Source organism: Electrophorus electricus, chromosome 19 (genome assembly GCF_013358815.1).
Source record: "Electrophorus electricus isolate fEleEle1 chromosome 19, fEleEle1.pri, whole genome shotgun sequence".
NCBI classification, from domain to species: domain Eukaryota; kingdom Metazoa; phylum Chordata; class Actinopteri; order Gymnotiformes; family Gymnotidae; genus Electrophorus; species Electrophorus electricus.
This window is the reverse complement of record NC_049553.1, coordinates 9,333,320-9,345,819: the sequence shown is the minus strand read 5'-3', so window position 1 is coordinate 9,345,819 and position 12,500 is coordinate 9,333,320. Positions and strand designations below refer to the sequence as shown.

At 41.0% G+C, this 12,500-nt stretch overlaps 2 protein-coding genes across 3 annotated transcripts in view; both read left to right on the top strand.

The window, feature by feature from the left end:
- Window positions 1-7,369, top strand: part of dnah2 (dynein, axonemal, heavy chain 2) — a 104,486-nt gene extending 97,117 nt beyond the window's left edge. Inside the window, exons 86-88 of the mRNA XM_035519901.1 lie at window positions 222-296; window positions 6,744-6,894; window positions 7,043-7,369. Of these exons, the coding sequence (XP_035375794.1) occupies window positions 222-296; window positions 6,744-6,894; window positions 7,043-7,197 (381 nt within the window). The 3' untranslated portion in view covers window positions 7,198-7,369. The remainder of the gene's footprint in view (window positions 1-221; window positions 297-6,743; window positions 6,895-7,042) is intronic.
- A 1,260-nt stretch (window positions 7,370-8,629) lies between these two features.
- The window catches only part of kdm6ba (lysine (K)-specific demethylase 6B, a), a 72,917-nt gene continuing 69,046 nt past the window's right edge, over window positions 8,630-12,500 (top strand). For both annotated transcript variants that reach the window (XM_035536562.1, XM_035536560.1), the window contains exon 1: window positions 8,630-9,224. The gene's annotated coding sequence lies outside the window, so the exon portion shown is untranslated. The remainder of the gene's footprint in view (window positions 9,225-12,500) is intronic.

Here is a 12,500-nt window from a genome sequence, read left to right as displayed (position 1 = left end):
CTCTCACACACACACACACACACACACACACACAGATGTGGAATGCCAAACAGCCAGCAAGTACAACAGCTTTGGGGCAGGCTGGAAAATATTAACATCAGCCATCTATAAGGAATTGAGAGACAAAGAAATATTCAAGAAAAGTAGAAATTAAAGTTGACATAAAAATGATGAGTCTAGTAAGGTCTTTAAAGAATGATAAATGACTCTTTGTTCTGCAGGTGTCTGTGGACACGCTTTCTTGGGAGTTTATTGTTTCTGCAGTAGATGACAACAACTTGCTTTTCCCTCCCAAGGTGAGTAACCAAAGCTCATCTCATTCCATTAGGACCCTACTGTCCTCTGCCAAGGTAAATACTGTTGTTAATCACTGCTCTAATAAGATCTGGTACAGTATTTTGCTTTCTTTATTATGTCTCTTTCTGAGTCAGAGGCTCAGAAGGGACAGATGGGAAAAATGTGCGATCAGTGTATCTTGTCATTTGAAGGGTTCTCAGTAATTTAATTGCAACAGAGATCAGATTCAAATGTGTTTACAAATCAAATAGTTTCATAAAACCAGCATAGATGACAAATAAAATTGTATAAATTACAGACTTACTCTGAATTATTTATCAGAAACTGAAATATATCACCAACATACGCCCGATACCAAAGAGAGGCTCCTGTCTTTGTCTTCTATTAAGCCTTTATAGTTTATGGTAATGCTTTGTGTCATCCAGTTGCACTGAATCACTTGAGCTGTTTGCACTCATTTTTAACCACTAATCATAAACACAAATACAAAATTCCACCAAACTAAATAAATCAACTGTTTATTGCACAATTTATTTTTAAAGAATTATTGTATCTGAACAAAAGGCACTAGGTATTACCTCCACAATATAAAGTATAATATAAAGGATCATGTCATGTTCTTTACATACTAGCTAATATCACACTTTCTGAATCCTGCACTGAGAAAAGAGTTGGAGGGTTATATAGGGGTACAGTTATAATGTTAAGTTCTTGTAACCTTTCACATTCACTTGTTTAGCTAGCAGGCTAATGTCAACATCATCAAGTAAATTTACTCTTATCTGTTCAGACAAATGGCCGGCCAGCATACTAATTTACTCCAGTGCAGATATGGACTGTGCCAGACTCTCCATTTAACATGTATGGCATCTCAGAACAAGCTACAGTTATTTTAAAGCTAACATTAGCATTCTCACCAGATTTATTTCATGACTAATTTGCTTCTCTAGTTTGTGTGTGTGTGTGTGTGTGTGTGTGTGTGTGTGTGTGTGTGTTGGGGGGGGATATCAGATTTTTAATTTTGGAGGTGCAAAAAATGTGCAACGAGGGGGATGAAAAATGGGTTAAATAAATTTGGCTCACAACACAATGTGATGTTGCTGTAATTCAATTGTCAGGTGTGATTAAATTGTCTTTGCTTTGGCTGATAAAGAAAGACTGACTGATACTCACTCAAGTATTTATACTTCTGATTCTGACATAAATTTTGGCGTGTTGATGAGTAGTCTAACCATTCTCATATCTTTTCTGCTTATGTTATTGAAAAAAATACTTGTTTCCCAGATTTGTTTTCATGTTATATATTTTAAGTATTTCAAGAAAATACACCTTTTAGCATCTTGAAGCCGTTCTACAAAGAGCAGCTATTAGCTCTCAAGTAAAGGAGTGGTGAAAGAGTGGTGCTTCAGAACAGTCACATGGAGTGTCCAATGTGGCCTTGTGTAATCCCACATATTCTTCAGTATATTCAGTGTTGTTTCATTCTCTATTGTCTCAAGTATTTTGTATCTTTAAGAGAAGAATTGGTACTGTTCACTGAAAAGAAAGTGCTGAAAGTATTAAATCCTTACATTAAATTCCCATCTTAAATATTAGTTTAATACAGTGAATCCAATTGACTCTTCTAAATGTAATTTAAACAAAAAGAGATTTATTGTAATAAATCAGCTAAAATATTGTAGGTATGAGCAAAAACATATTAGAGTTCTTTTTTTCATATTTTTGAGTAACAGCTTTCAAACCACCCAAGTTTACAGACAACCTAGCTGCATGTCTGAACAAGATTCCAATTTGCTTGCACATTTGTCCGAAATGTTATCCTGTTTCTCCATAAACTTTGTGTTACTCACTACAAATTTGAATTTCTCTCTCTCTCTCTCTCTCTCTCTCTCTCTCTCTCTCTCTCTCTCTCTCTCTCTCTCTCTCATATATATATGCATGTATGTATAAAATTACCCACTCACCCTCCAGGCGATCTTTTTTCCATCAAGCTCAGGTCCTCTACCAGAGGCCTGGGAGCCTGAGCATCCTGCGTATTATCTTAGCTTTTCCCAGGACTGCACTCTTCTGGTCTGAGATCTCGGATGTTGTTCTTGGTATCTCTTGGAGCCATTCTCCCACTTTGGGGGTTACAGCCCCTAGTGCTCCGATTACCACAGGAACACAGTTGCCGTCACCCACCACATGTTTTCTATCTCTTCCTTCAGTCCTTGATATTTCTCGAGCTTCTCGTGTTTCTTTTTCCTGATGTTGCTATCACTCTTCTGCTGTTTATCAACCACTACAATATGTGGTTGGTTAGCCACAGAATCTTAGCACGGTCATTTTCCACCATCTTTGGGGGTATATCCCACTTAGACCTAGGAAGTTCCAGCCTGTATTCAGCACAGATGTTTCTGTACACTACGCCAGCCACGTGATTATGGTGTTCCATTTACACACTGCCTGCTAGCATCTCGCATCCTGCTGTTATGTGCTGGATTGTCTCAGGGGCATCTTTGCACAGCCTGCATATGGGGTCCTGCCTGGTGTGGTAGATCCCAGCCTCTACTGATCTCGTGTTTAGTGCTTGTTCCTGTGCTACCATGATTAGTGCCTCTGTGCTGTCTTTCAATCTAGCCTTTTCCAGCCACTGCTAGGATTTCGCCATGTCAGCCAATTCCACTGTCTGTCAATGGTACATACCATGCACGTTTTTTTCCTCCCATGATGGTCCCTGTTCCTCCTCATTTCCATCCTCCTCGGGTTTCTACTGTCTCAGGTACTCACTTAAGCACTTTGTCACTTGGGAACATTATCTTGGTATATTCCTGGATCTTGGGTGTTTCATCCTGGATAGTGACTCTGACACTCACTAGTCCGCAGCCCCACTCCTTCTGCTTAGTGTACAGTCTCAGAGTGCTGGATTTGGGATGATACCCTCCATGCATTGTGAGGAGTTTCTTTGTCAGTGGATTCTAACTACCTCTTAAGCCATCTTATTATGCCAGCGGTCTACCTGATAGGTCGGATCTTGTTTTTCCCATTCAGCTGACTTCACAGGACTTGCCTCACTTTTTATAGGTATTTGTCTGAATCTGCTTTTCTTTGTAGCTTCTTCATGATTCACATTTGCTTTGTGGGATTCCAAGGTTACTTGTAGCTGTCCTCAACATGTTATATTAACCTGTGGTAGTGCGAGCCCCTCTGTTCTAGCCACCTTCCCTCTCCTTGTAACCATACGACCACACTTATCCAGTCCAAATGACATTCCGATGCTGTTGCTGTATATCCTGCTGAGAAGAATTAGTGAGTCAATGTCTTGTTCACTTCTGGCTTGAAGTCATCCATGTACAGGATGTTGCTGATTGAGGAGCAGCAATGCTCCAGCAGCAGTGATTCAACAGCCGGTACCTGTGGCCACTCTTGGTGATGATCTCACTGAGGGGGTTCAGGCCTATGCAGAACAGCAGCAGGGACAGAGCATCTCCTTGGTAAATTCTACACTTGATGGTGGCTCTTGCTTTTGGTTTGAAGTTGGCCTATAGGGTTGTCTTCTGCAGCCCCATTGACTTCTTGATGAAGGCTCCTGGAGTCCTGTTGATGTTATACAGCCTAAAGCATTCCAGTATCCATGCGTGGGGCATTGAATCATAGGCTTTCTTGTATTAGATCCAGGTGGTGCACAGGTTAGTCTGCTCTGGCTTGGCTCCTCATTTAAATAATCCAAAAACAGTTGGGTCTTCAGTCTGCGTCTGCAGCTGCATTAGCAGCTGCTTGATTTGTGCTGCACTCATGGAGAGCAGTCAGCTTCTTCTTCTGTTGTTGCGTGATGCCTCCTTCTCCAACATTTCCAGTATTGTTCAGTCTCTGGCTTTGGTGGAGCTGTACTTATGCATTTTCTGACAATTTCCTGTAAGCCTTAGTGATGTATGTGCATGAATATCTGAGTAGATCAGCTTGTTCTGTAATATTCAGACCAACCCATTTATCACCAACAACTATGTCATGTTCTGAGTCACTTAAATCACCTTTCGTCCCCTTTCTGATACTCGTTTTGAAGATTGCTTTGACCATGTCTACATGCCTAAAATGCCTTGAATTGCTGCCTTGTGAATGGGTGATTAGATATTTGAGTTGTACCTAATAAAGCTGTAGTGTGTGTGTATGTGTATGTGTGTGTGTGTGTGTGTGTGTGTGTGTGTGTGTGTGTGTGTGTGTGTGTGTGTGTGTGTGTGTGTAACTAACAGGATAGGGGGAGATCAAACAGAGTGCGATACAGGTAGTATTTATGCAAATTATGGGGATTCATTTCCCCAAAGGTCCACCCTATATATATATATATATATATATATATATATATATATATATATATATATATATATATATATATATGGATTTATATATATATATATATATATATGGATTTATCAACATAGTCAGTTGGCCACCCTGAACAATGTAAGACAATTACAATTATCATTGTTTTCCAAAACTCCTGCAATTGGCAAGTTTGTTCCACTTCATAGCAGTTTGCTATATATACAGCTCTGGAAAAAAAAAAAAAGAAGAGACCACTCCAATTTTTGTTCTTAAATCAGCATCTCTACATGTACAGCAGCCCTTCCATTCAAGTATTTGTTCAATTCCTTCACAGACACACATCATTCTACTTAATGAGATGCTGAATATGTGATCACCTTAACAAAATCCTATTCTAACGAGCAACAGTATAAAAACCACTGCTGCTGTCATCACTATTCTCTTGTTATAGAACCAGCTGGATGGGAAAAGCAATGCTAGGACTACCCAAAAAGTAAGTGCAGTCAAAACACAGCTACAGACCATGCCAAAGGAGTTGAAAAGAAAGGTTCAATTGTAGCTTTACTGGCAGAGGGATACAGTGAGAGTCAGGTTGCTTCTATCTTGAAAATGTCAAAAACTATGGTTCATAAGAACAAGGTCAAGCAGCAAACACATGGGACAACATCAGCTACAGACTGGCAGAAGTGGAAAACGACTCTCTACTGACCGTGATGATCACCACCTCATTTGAATGTCACTTAACAACTGTAAGATAACATCAAGTGACCTACAAAAAGAATGGCATGCAGCCACTGGAGTGAATTGCACAGCGAGGACAGTTCGAAATAGGCTTCTGGAGGCAGGGCTGAAGTCGTGCAAATCTAGAAAAAAGCCCTTCATCAATGAGAAGCAAAGAAGAGCCAGACTGAAGTTTGTGAAAGACTGTAAGGATTGGACTGTCATCTACTAGGTCATCTTCTCTCATGAGTGCAATTTTCAGCTTTGTCCAACACTTGGTTGTGTAATGGTTAGACGGATACCTGGAGAGCCCTAGAAGCCAGAGTATCTCGCACCCACTGTGAAATTTGGTGCAGGATCGGTGATGATCTGGGGGTGCTCCATGTCACACAGCCAGGTGTGGATGAGGGACCACCAGATCAAGACCCTATCATGGCCAGCCCAATCTCCAGACCTAAACCCCATTGAAAACCTCTGGAATGTGATCAAGAGGAAGATGGATGGTCACAACCCATCAAATAAAGCCAAGCTCCTGGAATTTCTGTGCCAGGACTGGCGTAATGTTACCCAACAGTAATGTGAAAGACTGGTGGAAAGCATGCCAAGACGCATGAAAGTCGTGATTAAAAATCAGGGTTATTCCACCAAATATTGATTTCGTGACTCATCCTAAGTTGAAATATTAGTACTGTATGGTTTATAAATGAATATGAGCTTGTTTTCTTTGCATTATTTGTGGCCTGAAATTTCTGTAACTGTTTTGTTATTTTGAATATTAGTAATTTTCATTAAAAAACATGCTCTAAAATACAATATTTTTATCTGGAATTTGGAAGAAATGTTGCCAGTAGTTTATAGAATAAAACAAAACTGCTCAGCCTGGTCAAACACATACCCATCACTTGTAAAACTAGAGAAACTGATAATTTTGTAGTGGTCTCTCTTATTTTTTTCCGGAGCTGTATACACACACACACACACACACACACACACACACACACACACACACACACACACACACACACACACACACACACACACACACACACACACATACATTGTTGGTAACTTAGTTGCTCAGAAGTGCAGAAGTGCAGATTCTTTTCTTTGCAGTAAAATGTGTCACATGTTCTGCACAAATATATGTTTGCTGTGACTATAAACAGATAGACGGTGGTAAGGAACCAGAGAGCTTTAAATTGCAAATCATTCCTGATACTCAATTTTAGCAGAGAGGCGCCTTTGGGTATCCGACGGCAAATATAAGGTTACAAGTATCGATACACGTTTACCAACATATGCCATAGAGCTTCTGATGTTTTATTCTGAATGTTGCAGTTCTGACATTTTTATAACTCCTGTAAACATTTTACTGTGTGTCTAGTTGATGGAGCGGAGGTACATGATGTTTCTCTGTGCTGCAGGATGGTGTGTTTATTCGTGGCCTGTATCTAGAGGGGGCTGGCTGGGATAAGAAGAACTCCTGTCTGGCCGAGGTAGAGCCCATGCAGCTGGTCTGCCCCATGCCCACCATCCACTTCAGACCAGTGGAGAACCGCAAGAAAATTGCCAAAAGTACAGACACGTACACCTTGTATACTTCTCCCATCCCTCAGTTTTAATATTCTCACTGCCATATTCTCACTACTCATTGACATGTTACATTTATCCTGTGTAACTGTTGTGTGTGTGTGTGTGTGTGTGTGTGTGTGTGTGTGTTTAGATATGTACTCTTGTCCCTGCTACTACTTCCCTGTGCGCTCAGGAGGGGCTGGAGGCCCTTCATTTGTAGTGGCAGTGGATCTTAAATCAGGAGCTGTGCCTTATGATCACTGGACCAAGAGAGGAACAGCACTGCTCATGAGTCTGGACAACTAGAGAGACAACGCACTCTAGTTCATATGTGTTGCACACTAGGACTATACTTTTGTTCAGAAATTTTGACATAAGTTTATGTATTGTATTTAACATGTTTAAAGACAAATGTTTTTAAATACTTCAGTATATTCATAAATTCAGTTAACATTTGCTGTTGAAAATTAAACATGGATTCAATCAGAAAAAGTTCACAAAAACGGATCAATTTATTAAAGAAACTTATATTTCATACATTAAATATATAGGTAACAACCATGTTTTAGGAGCAAATATTTATCTGAAACGTTTTCAGAAACTTATTACAAGACTATCCCATTCACTGTCAACAGTCTAACAGAAAGAGAGAGAAATTGAAAAAGACACTAAAGTTCTTGGGACAGTGTTTAGGTCCTGCATGGGTTGGGGTGAATTCTTGAGAGGGAAGAAAACAAGAGGGAGTCCAGAAAAAGTGAAAGTGAAGAATAGTTGTGAGGAAAGGAGAGAGGCAGAGGGTGTGTGGGCGAGGGGGGGGCTCGATTCAAGGCTGCATTCACACAGTCCCGCTTGTCTGAAAGAGCGAGACTTCCTCCCCACTGTAAAGGGCTCTGTAGTGGGCTGCAGGTCTGAGTCAACGTGAACCACCAACTGGTTGTTGGGGCGCTCATAGCAACATGTTGAATTCAAATTTAAATTGGGCCTCCAAGGCGCTATTGTAGTTGCTCAAAGTACTTCAGATTTTTTTTTAATGGACGCAAGAGGAAAAAGGGAGGGAACAACATCTTTTGAGTCGCCAAATAGAGGATGAAGTCCCCTGGGATTATTCATTACAGTTGTTGAATGTTCCCACCTCAGATCCATTCAGGCCACACGGAGGTCTAGGAGGGAAGTGTGAGAGACAGATCCAAATGAACGTGATTCCCTTTCAGCAGCCTTGGGATTTCTTGAGCTCAGTCCTGTTAACCATATAAGCACTTTGTATGAGTTGATGATAATGAAAAAAAAATCAACAAATGTACATAAAAGATTATCATAGTAGTTTCATTAGTGTTCCTTAACAATTAGCTAGTTTATATATATGAAATCTGGTCATTCAGTTAACTGTAAATCTGCTGTCGCAGATATTCCAAGAGCACTGAACTGGAAATTCAAAGCATCAGCCGAAACCTTCCCGTTATTCTGCACAATAATCTGTTTATAGATGGCCACGATAGTAAATCAACTCATAATATCAGTCATAACTAGACATAATTTACGTTCTAGCAATTGGAGAAACCTTAACTTTAGCGGACCGTAATTTACCGCGTGTCAGTGAATGTTTTTCCAGCTGCCCGGGAAAGAATGGAGCAATCCTGGAATTTTGGGAAGTCTAAGTGTGTCCCCTTGAGAAGAGAGGCGGGGCAGTGCGAGACTCGTCCACCGAAAATAACCTGCTTGGTAGAGGGAGGAGGAAGCGGGGATCTTCACTCAAAGATCAAGGAACGGGAGAGGAGCGTGAAGGCGATGCAATACGGAATTAAAACTGCGCAATTTCCAACCCGTCTGCGCCGCGGAGACCCAGGCGCTTGGAGCAGTAAGATATTCACGTCTGACGTGCTTCACCGTTCGTGGACATGCATGCGTGACTCGAAACGTGCTCACCTCTACAGTGGCATGGTCATGGACTTATTATTTTAATAACTGATGTGCACTCTTTTGCAAACAAGATATTAGTTCGTGGACCCGTAGCGAAGTATTTGTGCATGATGAGGGCCTTTTCTTGGGAAAACACTGGAACGTTTTGGGCGCTGTTTGTAGCCACGTTAAACGTTCTCATCACCGATTACAGCGGTTTCCTAATATAACTGCGCGTACAGTCCCGCGTTATTATCGACAATGTAAGATCCACATTCAAATCCAGCATTCTGAGTTTAAATATGTTCAGGATCTGAGCTGCGTGTGAGCGCGAGAGAACAAACTGCGCAGTTACATTTTTGATCTTGTAGTATTTTTTTTTACGATGAGAAGAAGCAAGCAGCCACCTCCCAGTTCAAACCTTCGTGGATTACCAGGTAAGGCGGTGACTTTCTGTACTTTAACAGTAGCGTAGCGCCAGAATGTACAGTAGGTTGCAGTTTTTTAAGGGTTTGCCTTCTGAAAGGATGCCATGTAATACTGTGTGGTAGATATGCAGCGACATTTGTGAGTCTGGTAAAGAGCGCGTGGATTAATACCACTTGCACAACTCCCTCCCATTTTCACTTAACCGCCATCTGCATGTGCTTAAAGGCTACAAGACTACATTATGCAGCATTTAATATATAGATGGCAAGTACCCTCGGAGCTAACGGCCAGTTTCGATATGAGTAGATCTAAAAAGTTGATCTCTCTTGCCAGTAATATGGAAACTGGTGAGATCATAGTTACTCTTAACTGGTGTACGGGAAGCGAGTGGGAGTCAGCGATGTGGAAATCTGTCGCTACAGCAGCCCATAGTAACAGGAATTTACCTGCGGTCGTGTGCACTTCAAACGACGTGAAATTAGATTAGCGAATTCTGCATATCGTGTATTCTTATATAAATAATTAAATATTGGTTAATGGCAGCTACTGAATGAAATTTGGGCCTGTTCTTGTTCTGCAGAGTCGCATTTTCTTTCCGAAATGTCATGTGGCGAAGTTGTGGCGGGTTCGGAGATTTTCCAGGAAGAACGTTTGATTTTTTTTTTCTGAGCCATGTTTTTTTTTCCTCCTCTCTTCTCGTCACCGCCCCCTTTTCCTAGTCATTCTTTTTAATCACCACTAGGGGGTGTCTCAACACTACGAAAGAGTTCCTATACAGGCAATTAATATTAACATTAATATTGATCTCACTTAATTAAAACCTGTCGCTTAGAGTATAGCGTTAGAATAAAAACGTTTTATTTATGATATGTAAATTAAATACATAGCAAAAAATTCCAAGGTCACGGTCTGGTTTAAATATGTGAGCCAGTAACATTACGTAGGCTATATTAAAATGCTGATGTAAACTATAATATGGGATATAACATGTTCGGCATTCATAAGATTTGAAGTCTCTCCCCCCCCCCCCCCCAAGCCGTACCATAAAGGAAATGGTGTTCATAGAAACACAATTTTCATAAGGTTTCTCTTTCCATCTGCTCTTGGGCAGTGTGCCTGCTCCATTACCTCTTTACAGAAACTCTACAAAAGAATGCTGGTGGTGTTCGTGCTGCCACATAAGCTCACAAAATGAAAGAATAGTGTATGATTTATATGAAATTAGATTTGAAATGCGTCTCACCAAATCGAGGCAGCGTGTGAATTAAAAGAGAGGCAGGCACGGTTGCCACCCTTTCAATAAGACAAAACTGGACAGTCCTGTTCCATTAGACTCACCACTAATGTGTCTTCCACATGTACATTGACTTTGCATGCTGATTTCTGATTGGCCTAAAATTACATTAAAATGTATTGCTTGTTTAACCCCTCACAGTTCTGGAGAATATTGTTTATAAAAAAAAAATGTAAAAAAAAATTGGACAGTTTGGTTGAAAACCAGACGAGCAGCAACTCCAGAGGGGGTAAATGGGAATACAGACAAGAAAATGTGCCATGATGGGTGATTTTAAACTGTCAAGAATTTCACTGGAGAATTTTCCCCTAGATAACCCCTATCAATATCAGACAGTTCATGTCAGTATCACCATCAAGAAATATAAATGACGCAAGCAAAGATGTAATTGAACACTAATTTATCTATGTATAAGAATTCAATGGACAGCTTTGTCTGCTGCTCAGATGAATGACACCATTTATATTGCCATGAGAGCATAGCAGAGAAAAATGAAACAGTGTCAGACAAGAAAAGTACATATTTAGGCACTATGAAATATATAAAATTAATATATTCAAAATAAAATTTCTTTACATTTCTGTATGAAATCGGTCTATACAGTTTCTATGATATGACTTGTACAAGAAGTATGGATTACTTGTTAACCTTCGTTCATGTCCAAGAGGAAGTTCAGTTATTACATGGGTAATTTCTGCTAAAGTCTACTAGCAATTAAAAATTAGATCTTCATACCTGTGATTCCTAAAGCACATTACTCTGAACTCAGCGCTTTAAGCCCCTCTCAACGTTGTCCACTAGATGTCGCCACTTGCATTGACAAAGGAGCTTAATTCCCTTTTGTGCAAATGCAGAACTCCTCTACCTCCCGAAATATCATACCTGTTATGGTCTATATTAGCACATTGGAGGGGGGGGGGGAATCACACTTTTTTTTAATTACACTACATGGCCAAAGGTATATGGACACACTTTCTAATTATTGAGTTCAGGTGTTTCACCCACAACCATTGTTAACAGTTATGGTTCTGTGCTTAATTCTATATGAGTTCTCCATAGACAAACACTGGCAGTGACTTTAAATGTGACAGTCACAGGATGCCAGTTTTTCTACACTTCAGTCGGCTTGAGACATACTTGCCCTGCTAGAGCTTCCCCAGTCAACTGTAAGTGCTATTGTTGTGAAATAGAAGCTTTTAGCAGCAGTGCAGCCATGAGGCAGTAGACCGGCCAAACTTACCGAACCGGGCTGCTGAATGCTGAACCACCTAGAGAGCTGCACCCAAGCCTAAAGTCACTATGCCTAAAGGTAAACTCCAGATGGAGTGGCACAAAGCTCTGAGGCTTTGGGGATGCCAGGAGAGCACTACTTACTGAAATACATAATGTCAACTGTAAAGTGAGTGGAGAGGGATAATGGTCTGGGGCTGTTCCACTGAAAAGTACCGTTAATGCTACAGCATACAAAGACATTTTACACAGTTGTTTCCAACTGCTCCTGTACCCAAAGTGAGGTCCATACACACCTGGTTTGATGAGTCTGGTGTAGAGGACCTCTAGTGGCCTACACAGAGGCCTGACCTCAGCCCCATCAAAACCACAGACTGTATAATCGCAGCCCTTTGGGAGGAATTAGAATAGAGCAGCGCCCTCTCATCATCACAGAGAGTGACGTGAGGAGAGTGTTTAAAAGGGTGAATACCAGGAAGGCGGTGGGACCAGACGGTATCTGCGGGAGGGTCCTCAAAGCCTGCGCAGGTCAGCTAGCCCGGGTATTCACCGACATCTTCAATCTCTCCCTGACGCTCGTCCCGTCCAGCTTCAAGCGATCCACCATCGTCCCCGTCCTGAAGAAACCTCGACCCTCCAACCTCAATGACTACCGTCCTGTCGCCCTCACATCGGTCGTGATGAAGTGCTCTGAAAAGCTAGTCAGAGACTTCATCACATCTTCACTGCCAGCCTCCATGGACCCACTGCAGTTTGCATA